This window comes from Engystomops pustulosus, chromosome 3 (genome assembly GCF_040894005.1).
Source record: "Engystomops pustulosus chromosome 3, aEngPut4.maternal, whole genome shotgun sequence".
In the NCBI taxonomy this organism is placed as follows: domain Eukaryota; kingdom Metazoa; phylum Chordata; class Amphibia; order Anura; family Leptodactylidae; genus Engystomops; species Engystomops pustulosus.
Window position 1 is genome coordinate 6,451,360 of NC_092413.1, and position 17,480 is coordinate 6,468,839.

The window sequence follows — 17,480 nt, forward strand, 5'->3', positions numbered from 1 at the left end:
GATGAGGTGACATCACTGCAGGTCCTGTATATAAGCGGCTCTGCAGCTGGGGGTAAGTTACACTGTGCGGTTATTATCTATAGAGGAGATGATAGCGGAGAGAGGCAGCGCCGCTCTGTACCTCACCCCACGCCGGCTCCATGTCTCACCTCACATCCACCTCATATTACCAGACACTTATTATACACCATGAGCCTGAGAGAAGCCTCTGCTGCTCCTCATCCCCTCACACGTTACACAAATCCCTCGTCTCCACAGAATATTCCCTCAGCTTCTCCTCATTTCTCTCACATTTCTGGGGGTTTGAGGGTTTTTCCATCTTCTTTCAGTTACGGTGCCTACCAGATCAGCGACTCGTCCCGGATGGAGAGGAACAGGGAGAAGATGGCGGAGATGATCTGTGACCTCACCCTAGAGATCCTCTACCAGGTCACAGGAGAGGTGAGAGGTCACATCCTTTTTATCTGCACTCAGTGACCCCAATATCTCCCAGTCTTCTAGAAATGTCCCATAATGCACAGCTCTGATGTCACATGACCTCATTCTTATCCCCGTGTCCCATCTGTGTCTCCATAATCAGGATTATACAGTAATGAAGACGACTTGTAGACCTCAACATGAGAACATCAATAAGCAGAAGATCCTAAAACTTACCTCCAGGATCACTGAGCTGCTGAGCGGAGAGGTGAGCGCTGCCGGGAATGCTGGGACATGATATAATAACACAAGGGAGGGGTCCGGGGGATGACTGTGTCATTGTGTGTGTCAGGTTCCTATAAGATGTCAGGATGTGGCTGTCTATTTCTCCATGGAGGAGTGGGAGTATGTAGAAGGACACAAGGATCTGTACAAGGAGATCATGATGGAGGACCACCAGCCCCTCACATCACCAGGTAATAGATTATATCCACAAGTCTGATCATTATCTGTCAGTACAGAATGAATTCAGTCTCTGGATGTTTCCTACAGATCTATACAATGAGGAGATATCAGCGGAGAGATGTCCCCGTCCTCTTCTTCCACAGGATTGTCCAGAAGAAGATCCCATGGAGGATCAGGTAGATATAATCCTGCAGGATCTGTAGACAGTTGTGGAGATGATCCCTATAATCTGTGGATGGGATGTGTGAGTCTTTTATCCAATGGTAGTGAATGTGTAATGATATGTCAGGGGTATAGCTGAGCAGAGATGTGGTCGGGATCTCCTCAGATTGGTCTCCGAAGACCATAAATTAGGTTTCCTCCTGTCATTAATGGAATCCAGCAAAAAAGCAGGAGGAGGCCATGCACCAGGAGATGTGGTGAGGTGATTCCTCCTCCGGTTCCTGCTCTCTCCATGTGACTTCTCCGGTAATGATGACATTTACAATGTGTGAGATGTTGTCTAGATCCCTTCAGAATGGACCTCAGGGCAGCCAATGCCCATAAATGTCTATAAAGTCCATGTAGAGTCATGTAGTCACTTGTGTAGGACATTCATAAGCTCCATCATCATCATCTGCAGCTCAGGTAACTACAGGATGTGTCTCAAATGGTCAATGCAATGTCAATATTACATCCCATATTTGTGCTTCAATATTTTTACTCAGGATAAAGATCTGGAAGCATCGACCACAACGATAAAAGAAGAAGAGACAGATGTGAGCGGTGATGAGGAGTGTAAGGAGGACGTCCCTACAGATAGCCCTCCAGGTGAGTGACCACCACTACATGAGGACTCGTTCACACGGCCATAATGTGGACATAACATCCGGACAATGTTATGGCTGCAAATCCCGTCCTGACTGCAGCAAAGGGAATATACAGGGGGCAGTAATATAATAATCATCACTTACCCCCCCCGACGCCGGAACTGGGGGCAATAAAATATTTATTCAGAACCGTCTGTCCACAATCCTTAAAACTTGGAAAATGAAAATTGTTAAATTTAGCCACATTTTTTCTTAAGTGTATGGAAACTCCTTTCGGAAAAGGCATTGGGGCACATTTACTTACCTGTCCCGATCCCCGATGTGCCTTGTCCGACGAGGATTCGGGTCTGCCGCGATTCACTAAGATCGTGCGTCCAATTTCCTGCATCCGTCGCTTCTGTGCCGAGGTCCGTCGGAGTTCACCATCTTTTTCCCGATGTATGTGAGTACTTGGGCGTCCGTCACAATTTAGTTTTTAAATTTTGTGGTTTGTCCGTATCAGTCGGGTTGTCCGAACGCACCCCCCCCCATTTGTGTCGGATGCAAGCCGGCGCCGTTGCGACACAGTCCGAACGCGTGCGGCGAAAACCCGGGGCAATTCGGCGCAAAAAGGAAATATTCGGGAAACCTGACAGGTCCGTTAGTAAATGTGCCCCATTGTATTATATGTGATTCTAATCCGTGTTATACTTGGCAGATGTTGGTATCGGGAGCTCGGAGGGAGAACTCATTTCTTTAAATCTTAAAATAGAGGATTGTGATATGAAACAAGAACCACACGAAGAGCCTAAACCTCCCACCGATGTGCCTCCAGCCCTTGATAGAACAGATCTGTCGTCTTATCCGACACAAGTCCAGTCTTCAGACCCGTCACAAAGTCTTCAGCGAGATAAAACTCACAATCCGCCAAAGACATTTCTATGTCTAGAATGTAACAAATGTTTTACTTCAAAATCATCACTAAATTTACATAAAAAAATTCACACAGGAGAGAAGCCGTTTCAATGTTCAGAATGTGGAAAAAGTTTTAAAAGGAAAGGACATCTTGATCTACATAAAAAAATGCACACGGGAGAGAAGCCATACCCCTGTCCAGAATGCGGGAAAGCATTTAAAAGGAAGCCAGATCTTGTTATCCATCAGAGAACTCACGCCGCGGAGAAGCCACATACATGTTCAGAATGTGGGAAATCTTTTAAAGTGGCATCATATCTTGCTAGACATAAAGCAGTTCACACCGGCGAAAAGCCATTTCAATGTTCAGAATGTGGAAAAGGTTTTAAAAAGAAAACACATCTTGTTACTCATCTGAGAACTCACACAGAGGAGAAGCCATTTTCATGTCCAGAATGTGGGAAATGTTTCAAAATTCAAGCACACCTCACGAAACATAAAATAATTCACACAGGAGAGAAGCCATTTCAATGTTCACAATGTGGAGAAAGTTTTAAAATGAAAAAACTTCTGCAAATACATCAGAAAATTCATACAGGGGAACAGCCGTTCTCCTGTTCAGAATGTGAGAAAGTTTTCATCCAAAAGTGGGAACTTATTCGACATCAGAGAACTCACACAGGAGAGAAGCCGTTTAATTGTTCGGAATGTGGAAAAGGTTTTAGATGCAGAACAGTTCTTATTAACCATCAGAGAACTCACACAGGGGAGAAGCCGTTTTCATGTCCAGAATGTGGGAAATGTTATAGAGTGAAATCAAATCTTCTTAGACATATAAGAATTCACACAGGGGAGAAGCCATTTCCATGTCCAGAATGTGGGAAATGTTATAGAGTGAAATCGCTCCTTGTTAGACATATAAGAATTCACACAGGGGAGAAGCCGTTTTCATGTCCAGAATGTGGGAAATGTTTTATAGAGAAAGCAGATCTTGTTAGACATATAAGAATTCACACAGGGAAGAAATCCTAACTTTTATGTTCAGAATTTTAAAAAATGTTTTAACCGGAAATTGTTTTTCAGTTGAAAACTTAAATAAAAATGCAGTTATTTTGTGGCGCTCGTCCTGTGGTGGTGATGATCAGGATCTCCCATTTATTGATATGTGTTTCCTTATTCAGATTATTGTGGAGTAAGAGAGAGAATGAGAAACTCCGCACTAAACTATTTCTTCTTTTCATTTCTTTACTTGCTCGTATCGGAAAAAGATATTTCTGACAAAACCCGGACTCCAGCAGGTCCCTTCCATGAATCGTCACCGCGCCCAATTCACATCTCGTGAATTCTTGCTGTCCTAGCAGCAGAGCCCATCCAGCTCCTATTAGCCAGCCCTCCGACCACTGGTCTAGGGCTGAGGTATTCTCAAGTTCCCGACCACAGCTAACCAACCTGCCGCATTGCGTGTGCCTTCAGGAAGGACCACCTACAGCCTGTTACCTACGGCTTTTTTGGACTGTGAGCCTGAGACTGCCAAGTGTGATCCCTGGCCTGATGCTAACGCCACAAGCCTCACCACCTGCCTGGGAATCCGTTACCACACAAACACTGGGAGGGCTCCAGGTGGGATAACGTTGTGGCTTCCACCCCTGCGGAGAACCTCTTCCACCATGAGCTTCCTCTTCTGTCTTTGCTTCTTTGCTGATCTCTATTTCAGGATGGGGGACCCATCTTTCCTCTGGATCTGTCTACTGGCGGAGCTGCTTTAAATGACCCCAACATCACCCTCCCAGTCACATCACAGCTCCCAGTCACCAATTACAGAGGGTGTCACCGCAAGCAATACAGTGCTCCCAGCTGGTTCAGGTCAGTCAAAGATTAACCTTCCACCTCCAGTTAGAGATCAAGAAGAATCTACAGCGGTCATCATCATGGGCTCCACAGTCCAAGAATCTGGCAGCAGATGACCCCATGGCTGTTGCTCAGAGAGCCCCCTGCTTGCAGCTTCAGTCTCTACAGGAGCCGGTTTCAGAGTATGACCCCCAGGCTGATGACCCTGCTGCAGCGTCTGTGGATGAACCTGCTGCCCCTGTTCCAGCACTAGATGCTGATGTTCCCTTGGTTGGCTGAAGTCCTCTTCCAGGTCCCTTGTTTCATAAACCAGAGACAATCCTAGACTTGAACCTGTTCACAAGCCTTAAACTCCTTAAACTTCTCCCACTTCACTAGTTGCGCCCATCTCTGTTGAATGGAAGGCATCTACTACCAGGATGAAGGATTGTAAACCAAGCGCACCTACATGCTGGTGAGTGTCCCTACTGGGAGGATCAGCTCATCTTTTAGCATCTTATGCCCTTGTTTTTTACGAAACGTTTTAAATATCATGCACATGAGCTATAGATGTCAATGGAGGCCGGAGCTCCTCAGGCTCATTTGCATATGTTCACCTTCATCTTCCTGGTGCATGTAAGTGCTTGATCTTGCGACACAATTTGTAAGTTAAATCCCGAACTCAGTTTGAATCAGTCGGATCGTCCAACGGCCGCCCCCCTGATTTCTGTCGCAGGAAAGCAGAGAAGCCGCGCCACAATCCGATCGCATGCGACACAATCCCCAGTTAAATACCTGTCAAAGCAACGCAAATCCCGAAAACATTGGAAAATCCGATGAAAGTGCGGCCGCGGACCCGCCATCCTCCATAGTTCCTGGCTGATCGGTTAAGTTCCCGCTGATCTATGTTTTTGCGTCTATTTTTCATGAGCTGCAATCAAAGATTTAAAACTTTTTATATGGTCACGAAATTCCCCTTTCTCTCAAATTTTGAGACACAATAATGATGTTTTTATTGTGCAAACCTACTTTTCCACACCGAGCCACGACCCATTTTTATACAGGTTCGACAAGAAATGCCGAAAAATGGTGTAAAACACGTGCAGCACCGCACTGTTCCGTAGCCGTGAGAAGACAGGACATGTCTTATCTTTTCTCTGAATATGGCGCCGTGTCCCATGTTTCGCTATGGAGAGGGCCGGGGGGCAGCGCTCTCCTCTTCTCCCGGGCACCGGTGTGTGCCTGCTGTGCTACGGTAAAGCGGGTACACGTCTGTGTGAGTGCAGCCTTAGGCCGTGTTCACACCATGGGGGTCATTTATTAAGGGCCCGATTCGCGTTTTCCCGACGTGTTACCCGAATATTTCCGTTTTGCGCCGCTTGTACTTAAATTGCCCCGGGATTTTGGCGCACGCGATCGGATTGTGGCGCATCGGCGCTGGCATGCGCGCGACGAAAATCGGGGGGCGTGGCCGAACGAAAACCCGACGTATTCGGAAAAACCGCCGCATTTAAAAACCGAAAATGTGTCGCATAAGGACCGCTTACCTTCACCTGGTCCAGCTCGGTGCATTCCGGCGCGATGAGTTTACTTTCAGCGCAGCAGCGCCACCTGGTGGACGGCGGAAGAACTACCTTATTAAATCCCGGCCGGACCCGAATCCAGAGCGGAGAAGCCGCCGCCATGTGTTTTCATTGCGTTTTGAAATGCATCAGGCAAAACACAGCACAAAACGCGTTAGTATTAATAACAGTATATTAAGCGGCATTTTCCCGTCATGACCCTGGTGGCAGGATTGTGTACTACACCCAGCTGCCTTTCTGGATCCCTGTAAAGCTGGGAGGGACGAGGCTCAGGGCGGTCTCAGCTGTGGTGCGCAATGTCCCGGAGCTGGATTTACAGCTGTTGCAGAGGTGTCTCAGGGGGAATATACTGGCTGTGAACCCCTGATTATCTCGCCAGAGGTGGGACCCTGCTATCCGACAAGTGATCCTGGGACCCTGCTGTCCTTCCCGCAGTCCCTGGACCCTGGCACCTGCCAGTGATGAGCCCTGCTATGTGACTATCCTTCCAGATGTCCTGGGGCCCTGCTATGTGACTATCCTTCTGGCGGTCCTGGGACCCTGATATGTGACTATCTTGCCAGCGGTCCTGGGGCCCTGCTATCCTTACAGTAGTCCTAAGACACTTCTATGTGACTATTCTTCCAACGGTCCTGGGAGCCTGATATGTGACTATCGTGCCAGCGGTCCTAGGACCCTGCTATGTGACTATCCTTCTGGCGGTCTAGGGACCCTGATATGTGACTATCCTGTGGATATAAAATTTAGAAAAACCCGGGTTGGTATAAGACGCGCTGCCCGAATAGATCCGACACAGGTAGTGAGGTTTAAGGATAGGTTTATTAGTATAATAGAAGGACTACGCGTTTCGGGGGTGGTCTACCCCCTTCATCAGGTCCGTGGTAGGTACTTATGCACCAAGGTGGTAAGATTAGGCTCGGTGTAAAGCCCAAAAGCAGGTAAAGATCGGCTTATGTGCCAAGGTGGTAAGATTAGGCTGGGTATAGAACCCAAAAGCAGGTAGAGATCGGTTGATCTGGGGATGGTCCGTGCTTGAATCTGGCGCGAAGTCTTTATGTGACTGCCAGAAGTCCTGGGGCCCTGCTATGTGACTATCCTTCCGGCGATCCTAGGGCCCTGCTATGTGACTATCCTTCCAGCGGTCCTGGGACCCTGATATGTGAATATCCTGCCAGCAGTCCTTGGGCCCTGCTATGGGACTATCCTTCTGGCGGTCCTGGGGCCCTGATATGTGACTATCCTTCCGGCGGTCCTGGGACCCTGATATGTGACTATCCTGCCAGCAGTCCTTGGGCCCTGCTATGGGACTATCCTTCTGGCGGTCCTGGGGCCCTGATATGTGACTATCCTTCCGGCGGTCCTGGGACCCTGCTATGTGACTATCCTGCCAGCGGTCCTGGAGCCCTGCTATGTGACTATCCTTCCGGCAGTCCTGGGACGCTGATATGTGACTATCCTTCTGGCTGTCCTGGGGCCCTGCTATGTGACTATCCTTCCGGCAGTCCTGGGACCCTGATATGTGACTATCCTTCCGGCGGTCATGGGGCCCCGCTATGTGACTATCCTTCCAGTTTGCCTCGTCATGTTGTTTGGGATTCCGTTCTGTTTTCTGGACACAAATAAATGAGTTTATTTTCTTTATAAACCCTCACGCGGTGTCCGGATGTATCATTACTGCGGACAACGTGCAGTTTGCCCCATTAATGTGCAGATGGCGCCGAATTATTGAAGACTCTGTGGGCAATTATGTTAGGACTTGTTATATAAGTGTGGCGTCTGGTGCGACCTTTGATGATGTCACCAGCACATGATGGGTCACATGTCTGGGAGGGCTCAGGCGCCACATGATTGTTGTTCTGCACAGGTGTGGAGTGCGGGGGGCGCAGATATAACATGCGGCAGTACAGGAGGCGGAGTCATCGGACAAGGTGTCAGCGCCTCCTCCGGGATAGCGCCTCTGTATTACAGGAGTCAGCGCCTCCCCCCGGGACAGAGCCTCTGTATTACAGGAGTCAGCGCCTCCCCCCGGGATAGAGCCTCTGTATTACAGGAGTCAGCGCCTCCCCCTGGGATAGAGCCTCTGTATTACAGGAGTCACTGCCTCCCCCCCGGGATAGAGCCTCTGTATTACAGGAGTCACTGCCTCCCCCGGCATAGAGCCTCTGTATTACAGGAGTCACTGCCTCCACCGGGATAGAGCCTCTGTATTACAGGAGTCACTGCCTCCACCGGGATAGAGCCTCTGTATTACAGGAGTCACTGCCTCCCCCAGGGATAGAGCCTCTGTATTACAGGAGTCACTGCCTCCCCCCTGGATAGAGCCTCTGTATTACAGGAGTCACTGCCTCCCCCCGGGATAGAGCCTCTGTATTACAGGAGTCACTGCCTCCCCCGGGATAGAGCCTCTGTATTACAGGAGTCACTGCCTCCCCCCGGGATAGAGCCTCTGTATTACAGGAGTCACTGCCTCCCCCCGGGATAGAGCCTCTGTATTACAGGAGTCACTGCCTCCCCCAGGGATAGAGCCTCTGTATTACAGGAGTCACTGCCTCCCCCCGGGATAGAGCCTCTGTATTACAGGAGTCACTTCCTTCCCCCCGGGATAGAGCCTCTGTATTACAGGAGTCAGCGCCTCCCCCCGGGATAGAGCCTCTGTATTACAGGAGTCACTGCCTCCCCCCGGGATAGAGCCTCTGTATTACCGGAGTCACTGCCTCCCCCCAGGATCGAGCCTCTGTATTACAGGAGTCAGCGCCTCCCCCGGGATAGAGCCTCTGTATTACAGGAGTCACTGCCTCCCCCCGGGATAGAGCCTCTGTATTACAGGAGTCACTGCCTCCCCCCGGGATAGAGCCTCTGTATTACAGGAGTCAGCGCGTCCCCCCGGGATAGAGCCTCTGTATTACAGGAGTCAGCGCCTCCCCCCGGGATAGAGCCTCTGTATTACAGGAGTCACTGCCTCCCCCCGAGATAGCGCCGCTGTATCACAGGAGTCACCGCCTCCCCCGGGATAGAGCCTCTGTATTACAGGAGTCACTGCCTCCCCCCGGGATAGAGCCTCTGTATTACAGGAGTCACTGCCTCCCCCGGGATAGAGCCTCTGTATTACAGGAGTCACTGCCTCCCCCGGGATAGAGCCTCTGTATTACAGGAGTCACTGCCTCCCCCGGGATAGAGCCTCTGTATTACAGGAGTCACTGCCTCCCACGGGATAGAGCCTCTGTATTACAGGAGTCACTGCCTCCCCCGGGATAGAGCCTCTGTATTACAGGAGTCACTGCCTCCCCCGGGACAGCGCCTCTGTATTACAGGAGTCACTGCCTCCCCCGGGATAGAGCCTCTGTATTACAGGAGTCACTGCCTCCCCCCGGGATAGAGCCTCTGTATTACAGGAGTTACTGCCTCCCACGGGATAGAGCCTCTGTATTACAGGAGTCACTGCCTCCCCCGGGATAGAGCCTCTGTATTACAGGAGTCACTGCCTCCCCCGGGATAGAGCCTCTGTATTACAGGAGTCACTGCCTCCCCCGGGATAGAGCCTCTGTATTACAGGAGTCACTGCCTCCCACGGGATAGAGCCTCTGTATTACAGGAGTCACTGCCTCCCCCGGGATAGAGCCTCTGTATTACAGGAGTCACTGCCTCCCACGGGATAGAGCCTCTGTATTACAGGAGTCACTGCCTCCCCCGGGATAGAGCCTCTGTATTACAGGAGTCACTGCCTCCCCCGGGACAGCGCCTCTGTATTACAGGAGTCACTGCCTCCCACGGGATAGAGCCTCTGTATTACAGGAGTCACTGCCTCCCCCGGGATAGAGCCTCTGTATTACAGGAGTCACTGCCTCCCCCGGGATAGAGCCTCTGTATTACAGGAGTCACTGCCTTCCCCGGGGATAGAGCCTCTGTATTACAGGAGTCACCGCCTCCCCCCGGGATAGAGCCTCTGTATTACAGGAGTCAGCGCCTCCCCCCAGGATAGAGCCTCTGTATTACAGGAGTCAGCGCCTCCCCCGGCATAGAGCCTCTGTATTACAGGAGTCAGTGCCTCCCCCGGGATAGAGCCTCTGTATTACAGGAGTCAGTGCCTCCCCGAGGATAGGACCTCTGTATTACAGGAGTCACTGCCTTCCCGGGATAGAGCCTCTGTATTACAGGAGTCACTGCTTCCCCCGGGATAGAGCCTCTGTATTACAGGAGTCACTGCCTCCCCGAGGATAGAGCCTCTGTATTACAGGAGTCAGTGCCTCCCCGAGGATAGAGCCTCTGTATTACAGGAGTCAGTGCCTCCCCGGGGATAGAGCCTCTGTATTACAGGAGTCACTGCCTCCCCCCAGGATAGAGCCTCTGTATTACAGGAGTCAGTGCCTCCCGCCGGGATAAAGCCTCTGTATTACAGGAGTCACTGCCTCCCCCGGGATAGAGCCTCTGTATTACAGGAGTCACTTTCTCCCCCCGGGATAGAGCCTCTGTATTACAGGAGTCACTGCCTCCCCCGGGATAGAGCCTCTGTATTACAGGAGTCACTGCCTCCCCCCAGGATAGAGCCTCTGTATTACAGGAGTCACTGCCTCCCCCCGGGATAGAGCCTCTGTATTACAGGAGTCACTGCCTCCCCCGGGATAGAGCCTCTGTATTACAGGAGTATCCGCCTCCCCCCGGGATAGAGCCTCTGTATTACAGGAGTCACTGCTTCCCCCGGGATAGGGCCTCTGTATTACAGGAGTCACTGCCTCCCCCCCTGATAGAGCCTCTGTATTACAGGAGTCACTGCCTCCCCCGGCATAGAGCCTCTGTATTACAGGAGTCAGTGCCTCCCCGAGGATAGAGCCTCTGTATTACAGGAGTCAGTGCCTCCCCGGGGATAGAGCCTCTGTATTACAGGAGTCACTGCCTCCCCCCAGGATAGAGCCTCTGTATTACAGGAGTCAGTGCCTCCCGCCGGGATAAAGCCTCTGTATTACAGGAGTCACTGCCTCCCCCGGGATAGAGCCTCTGTATTACAGGAGTCACTTTCTCCCCCCGGGATAGAGCCTCTGTATTACAGGAGTCACTGCCTCCCCCGGGATAGAGCCTCTGTATTACAGGAGTCACTGCCTCCCCCCAGGATAGAGCCTCTGTATTACAGGAGTCACTGCCTCCCCCCGGGATAGAGCCTCTGTATTACAGGAGTCACTGCCTCCCCCGGGATAGAGCCTCTGTATTACAGGAGTATCCGCCTCCCCCCGGGATAGAGCCTCTGTATTACAGGAGTCACTGCTTCCCCCGGGATAGGGCCTCTGTATTACAGGAGTCACTGCCTCCCCCCCTGATAGAGCCTCTGTATTACAGGAGTCACTGCCTCCCCCGGCATAGAGCCTCTGTATTACAGGAGTCAGTGCCTCCCCGAGGATAGGACCTCTGTATTACAGGAGTCACTGCCTCCCCCCTGGGAACACTAGGTACTTCTGCTACATACTGTACACATCACACACACAGCTCTGCTACATACTGTACACATCGGCACAGCAGAGCCTGCAACACACTGAGCTCCGCCCACACCCAGCACCATGTGATCCCTGGGCTCCTCCCACACATGATCACATGATAAGGTGACATCACTGCAGGTCCTGTATATAAGCGGCTCTGCAGCTGGGGGTAAGTTACACTGTGCGGTTATTATCTATAGAGGAGATGATATAGCGGAGAGAGGCAGCGCCGCTCTGTACCTCACCCCACGCCGGCTCCATGTCTCACATCCACCTCATATTACCAGACACTTATTATACACCATGAGCCTGAGAGAAGCCTCTGCTGCTCCTCATCCCCTCACACGTTACACAAATCCCTCGTCTCCACAGAATATTCCCTCAGCTTCTCCTCATTTCTATCACATTTCTGGGGGTTTGAGGGTTTTTCCATCTTCTTTCAGTTTCGGTGCCTACCAGATCAGCGACTCGTCCAGGATGGAGAGAAACAGCGACAAGATGGCGGAGATGATCTGTGACCTCACCCTAGAGATCCTCTACCAGGTCACAGGAGAGGTGAGAGGTCACGTCCTTCTTATCTGCACTCAGTGACCCCAATATCTCCCAGTCTTCTAGAAATGTCCCATAATGCACAGCTCTGATGTCACATGACCTCATTCTTATCCCCGTGTCCCATCTGTGTCTCCATAATCAGGACTACACAGTAATGAAGACGACTTGTAGACCTCAACATGAGAACATCAATAAGCAGAAGATCCTAGAACTTACCTCCAGGATCACTGAGCTGCTGAGCGGAGAGGTGAGCGCTGCCGGGAATGCTGGGACATTATATAATAACACAAGGGAGGGGTCCGGGTGATGACTGTGTCATTGTGTGTGTCAGGTTCCTATAAGATGTCAGGATGTGGCTGTCTATTTCTCCATGGAGGAGTGGGAGTATGTAGAAGGACACAAGGACCTGTACAAGGAGGTCATGATGGAGGACCACCAGCCCCTCACATCACCAGGTAATAGATTATATCCACACGTCTGATCATTATCTGTCAGTTCAGAATGAATTCAGTCTCTGGATGTTTCCTACAGATCTATACAATGAGGAGATATCAGCGGAGAGATGTCCCCGTCCTCTTCTTCCACAGGATTGTCCAGAAGAAGATCCCATGGAGGATCAGGTAGATATAATCCTGCAGGATCTGTAGACAGTTGTGGAGATGATCCCTATAATCTGTGGATGGGATGTGTGAGTCTTATCCATTGGTAGTGAATGTGTAATGATATGTCAGTGATAAAGCTTCCAGGGACCATAAATCCAGTATTCACCAGAGCCCCCTGTAAAGCAGGTTAGACTTGCTGCGGCGGGATACCACCTGATCGCTCCACAGGCGTGACTTGCTTGCAGTAGTGGCCAAGGCGAGGTACACAAACGGCAGACGGAATCAGAGTTGTAGTCAGGCAGTATGTCAGGACAGGCAGCACAGGATTGGAGTTTGGGACGTAAGAGAAAGTCAAAACAGGCGGCAGGAGCACCCATGGCTGGAACCCCCTTCCCGTTTGGCCTCCCCTTCTACTTGGCCTGAAGGAACCTTTGAAGAATGCCGCTGTCCAGAATGTTGTCTTCAGGCTCCCAAGATCTCTCCTCTGGTCCAAACCCCTTCCAATCGATAAGAAAGAACTGTTTCCCTCAAACCGACTTCATGTCCAGGATCTCATTTACATCAAAGACATTGGTGGAATCAGCCTCAGGAGCAGGAGGAGGTACTTACCGGGAGAAGCGATTCTGTATGACTAGCATTGGAAGAGACGTGGAAGGAGTACGGGATGCGCATGGTGGGAGGTAGATGAAGCTTGTAAGTCACAGGGTTAATGCGCTTCAGCGCCTCGAAAGGACCCAGGAAACAAGGACCGAGTTTGTAGCTAGGAATCTTCAGCAGGACATATCTGGAGGACAGCCACACTTTACCACCCGGAGAGTAGACTAGAGGAGACCTATGTTTCTTGTTGGCCTGGGTTTTGGGGCGGGCAGATGCCTGAAGTGGAGACTGACAAGTTTGCTCCCAATGTCTCCAAGTTATTGCCCTCTTCGAAAGAGCAGGTCGGATATAGGTCTTGCCAGGAGGAATTTGCCGTAAATCGGCAGGTACGGCAACAACTAGACATTCAGGAGGAACGATATATCAAAGGGGCCTATGCCCTCTCTCGTGCTTCCAATTACATTGGAGGCACGAGAGAGGGCATCCGCTTTGATATTCTTCTCTGCTGGATGGAAATGGATCAGGAAGTTAAAGCGAGAGAAAACAAGGGACCAATGAGTCTATTGTGGATTAAGACGCTGAGTGGTCTGGAGTTATAGGATATTTTTGTGATCAGTATAGTTACAAATCGGATGACAAGCTTCCTCCAGAAGGGAACGCCACTCTTCCAAGGCAAGCTTTATGGTCCGAAGCTCCCAATCACTTGTGGAGTAATTCCTCTCTGCAGCTGAGAAGGTTTTCGAGAAGAAGCCACAATTTAGAGTTCGGACTTTGGGGCCTTTCTGGACTAGAACAGCTCCTATCGAGGAGGCGTCAACCTCTAGCAGGTCAAGTGAGTACAGGAGCAGAGGCAAAGGGAGACTTCGGCTTGGAGAAAGCTTCTTCAGCCACTAGAGGCCAGAATTTAGGATCAGCGTGGGCAAGGCCCCTGAAGTACCGCAGACAATTTTGTGGGATCCATCTGTAGTCCCTTGTCAGAAACGAGATACCTGAGGAAAGGAAGACTCTTTTAATGAAATAGGCAATGTTGTTGACAAACTCCTGGAATGTTACAGAGGCCAAACAGCATGACAAGATACTCGAAGTGTCCATCACAAGTTTTGAAGGTGGCCTTCCATTTCTCGCCTTCAAGAATGCGGATGACATTATACGCCCCATGTAGGTCTAATTTGGTAAAGACTTGGCTCCACGTAGGCAATCGAAGAGTTCCGTAATCAGAGGCAGTGGTTCTTCACAGTAATTTTATCAAGTCTGCGATAGTCTATGCATGGACGGAGTGAACCATCCTTCTTGGCCACGAAGAAAAATGCAGCACCGGCAGGAGAAGAGGAATTAAGTATGAACCCCTTCTCCAGATTCTCCTTCACATAGGCTTACTTGGCTGCGATTTCAGGCTCAGACAAAAAGGCTTGGTGCGATACCGGGCCGGATCGCAGAGAATATTCCCACTGACGGATGAGATAACCAGCGTCTTCTTGAGACGGACCAAGAAAGATGATGCTGGGAGACCAGGATAGCATCCAAGAAGTTTCCTACAGAGCTGGAATCCAGGAAGGCAGAAACTTTAAACTAGCTACCTGTCCCAGAGCTGAGTAAGACAGATATGTTCAGACGTGGAGAGGTTTTGCTCTCACCGAGGGACGCTTCTCCCAGGAACCATAGCTGCGTGTGTTTCCAGGACGCTGTGGACGGAGTGGAGTGGTCCAGAGAAAGTGCTCTATTCTGACACACTTTTGAGGTGTCAGACGAGCTTGATCCACCTGCATCGGCTCCTCTGCAGCAGAAAAGGAGGGCAGCTGTGGTGGTCTTTGGAAGACTGAAGCCAAGCGGGGCAGACGATGGGTCCTGATCTGTGTTTGTACACAGATTCGAGTGGCCAGGGTGAAGCGGTCGTTCAATGAAGACGGCAGGTCCCGTGCAGACAGAGCATCTTTGATACGACTAGCCAGTAGATTCATAAAGCTGGTGGCCAAGGCCGCTTTATTCCAAGAGTGATCAAAGGCAAGGGTGCGGAATTGACAAGTCCCCATGACATAAATTCAGCAGGGCAGTCTCAGCAGAAGATGCCTAGGCTGGTTCCTCGAAGATGGTCGGAAAGTCAGTGAGGAATGCAGTGATGTTGGCAGTGACAGAGTCGTTCCTGTCCCAGAGAGGGGACTCTCTTAGGCAACAAGGCACAAAGCAGGGGTCAGGGCAGTGGCCAGCCCGCGGCAATAACAGGACCCGTCACTGGAGTGTGGACGGGTAAGTCTGCCTGGAACAGCCGCAATTGGGGACACAGAGCTACACGGGTGCGCCTGCAACCGCGGACATAAGTCTCAGGAGAACCCATGACAGGAGATGTTGTGAGGTGATTCATCCTCAGGTTCCTGTTCTCTCCATGTGATTCCTATGACACGGATAACATTTCCAATGTGTGAGATGTTGTCTGGGTCTCCTCAGGATGGACCTCAGGGCGGCCAATGCCCTTAAATGTATATAAAGTCTATGAAAGGTCACCTAGTTACTGAATTTACATGTGTAGGACGTTCTTTAGCTCCTCATTGATCTATCTATCCTCATCTCCATATCTGCAGCTCAGGAAACTATGGATTGTGTCTTAAATTCTCCTCCTTAGTCATGTAAAATGTTCCATGTGACTGATCCGACTGTCTGACGATTTCTACAATATTTGTGATGCAATTTTTTACTTAGGATAAAGATCTGAAAACATTGACCACAACGATAGGAGAAGAAACAGATGTGAGTGGTGATGAGGAGTGTAAGGAGGACGTCCCTACAGATAACCCCCCAGGTGAGTGACAAGCACTACATGAGAACTCGTTCTCACGGCCAAAATGTGGACATAACATCCTGACAATATTATGGCTGCAAATCCCGTCCTGACTGCAGCAAAGGGAATATACAGGGGGCAGTAATATAATAATCATCACTTACCCCCCAATGCTCCATTACCAGTGCCGGAGCCGGGGGGGGGGGGGGGGGAGAATGAAAGTTATCGTATTACAAATAATTCTAATCAGTGTTTATACTTGGCAGATGGTTACCCTGGGAGCTGGGAGGGACCACTCATAACTTTGGACCTTAAGATGGAGGATTTTGATATTAAACAAGAACCAGATGAAGAGTACGACATAACCCCCGACGTGCCCCGAGCCCGTCACAGCACAGATCTGTCGTCCGAGCCACCGCAAGTCCAGTATTCCGATCTGTTACAAAATATTCCTCGAGATAAAACTCACATAACGGATGAACGTCGTAGAGATCCCAATCTGCCAAAGACGTTTCCGTGTATACAATGTAACAAGTGTTTTAATACAAAATCATCACTAAAAGCACATAAAAGAATTCACACAGGGAAGAGGCCGCACTCGTGTTCAGATTGTAAGAAATGTTTCATTCGCAAGTCGGAGCTTCTGAGACATCGGAAAACTCACACCGGGGAGAGGCCGTTTCCTTGTTTAGAATGTGGGAAAAGTTTTAGATGGAAAAAAGATTTAGTTAACCATCAGAGAATTCACACGGGGGAGACTCCGTTTTTTTGTCCAGAATGTGGGAAGGGTTTTAAAAGAAAACCAGATCTTTTAACCCATCAGAGTATTCACACTGGGGAGAAACCATTTTCATGCCCAGAATGTGGGAAATGTTTTAGAGTGCAATCACAACTTGCTAAACATAAGAGAATTCACACAGGGGAGAAGCCGTTTCAATGTTCAGAATGTGGGAAATGTTTCAGATTGCAGTCACATCTTGCAAAACACAGAAGAATTCACACTGGAGAAAAGCCGTTTCGATGTTCAGAATGTGTAAAAGGTTTTAAAACGAAAGCAAATCTTGTTGTACATCAGAGAATTCACACCGTGGAGAAGCCATACTCCTGTCCAGAATGTGAGAAAGGTTTCATCCACAAGTGGGAGCTTATTAGACATCAGAGAATTCACACAGGAGAGAAGCCGTTTCAGTGTTCAGAGTGTGGGAAAAGTTTTCGATGGAAAAAAGACGTGATTAATCATCAGAGAATTCACACAGGGCAGGTCCAGAATGAGGAAAGTTATACTGCTGAATCCTTTTGCTAAACATATGCAAATTACCAAAAAAGAAAAAAAAATCTGAAAGTTTAAAATGTTTTTTTTTTACCCACAGTTTGTTTTTAAGTTCAAAATCTGAATAAAATCATGCAGTTATTTTGTGCTGTTCGTCCTTTGGTGTTGATGATCAGGACTCCCATTTATTTTCTATGTGTGTGCAATCCCCAGACGCTGATGACTG

At 49.8% G+C, this 17,480-nt stretch overlaps 2 protein-coding genes across 2 annotated transcripts in view; both read left to right on the forward strand.

Annotated features, from left to right (window-relative positions):
- LOC140120790 (uncharacterized) overlaps window positions 1-17,480 on the forward strand; it is a 159,378-nt gene that overhangs the window by 102,310 nt on the left and 39,588 nt on the right.
- LOC140120896 (uncharacterized) lies at window positions 925-17,395 on the forward strand. Its single transcript, XM_072139930.1, has 4 exons — window positions 925-1,058; window positions 1,590-1,692; window positions 2,389-3,616; window positions 16,498-17,395. The coding sequence occupies exons 1-4, from the start codon at window positions 957-959 to the stop codon at window positions 17,285-17,287; spliced, it is 2,223 nt and encodes a 740-aa protein (XP_071996031.1). The 5' UTR covers window positions 925-956; the 3' UTR covers window positions 17,288-17,395.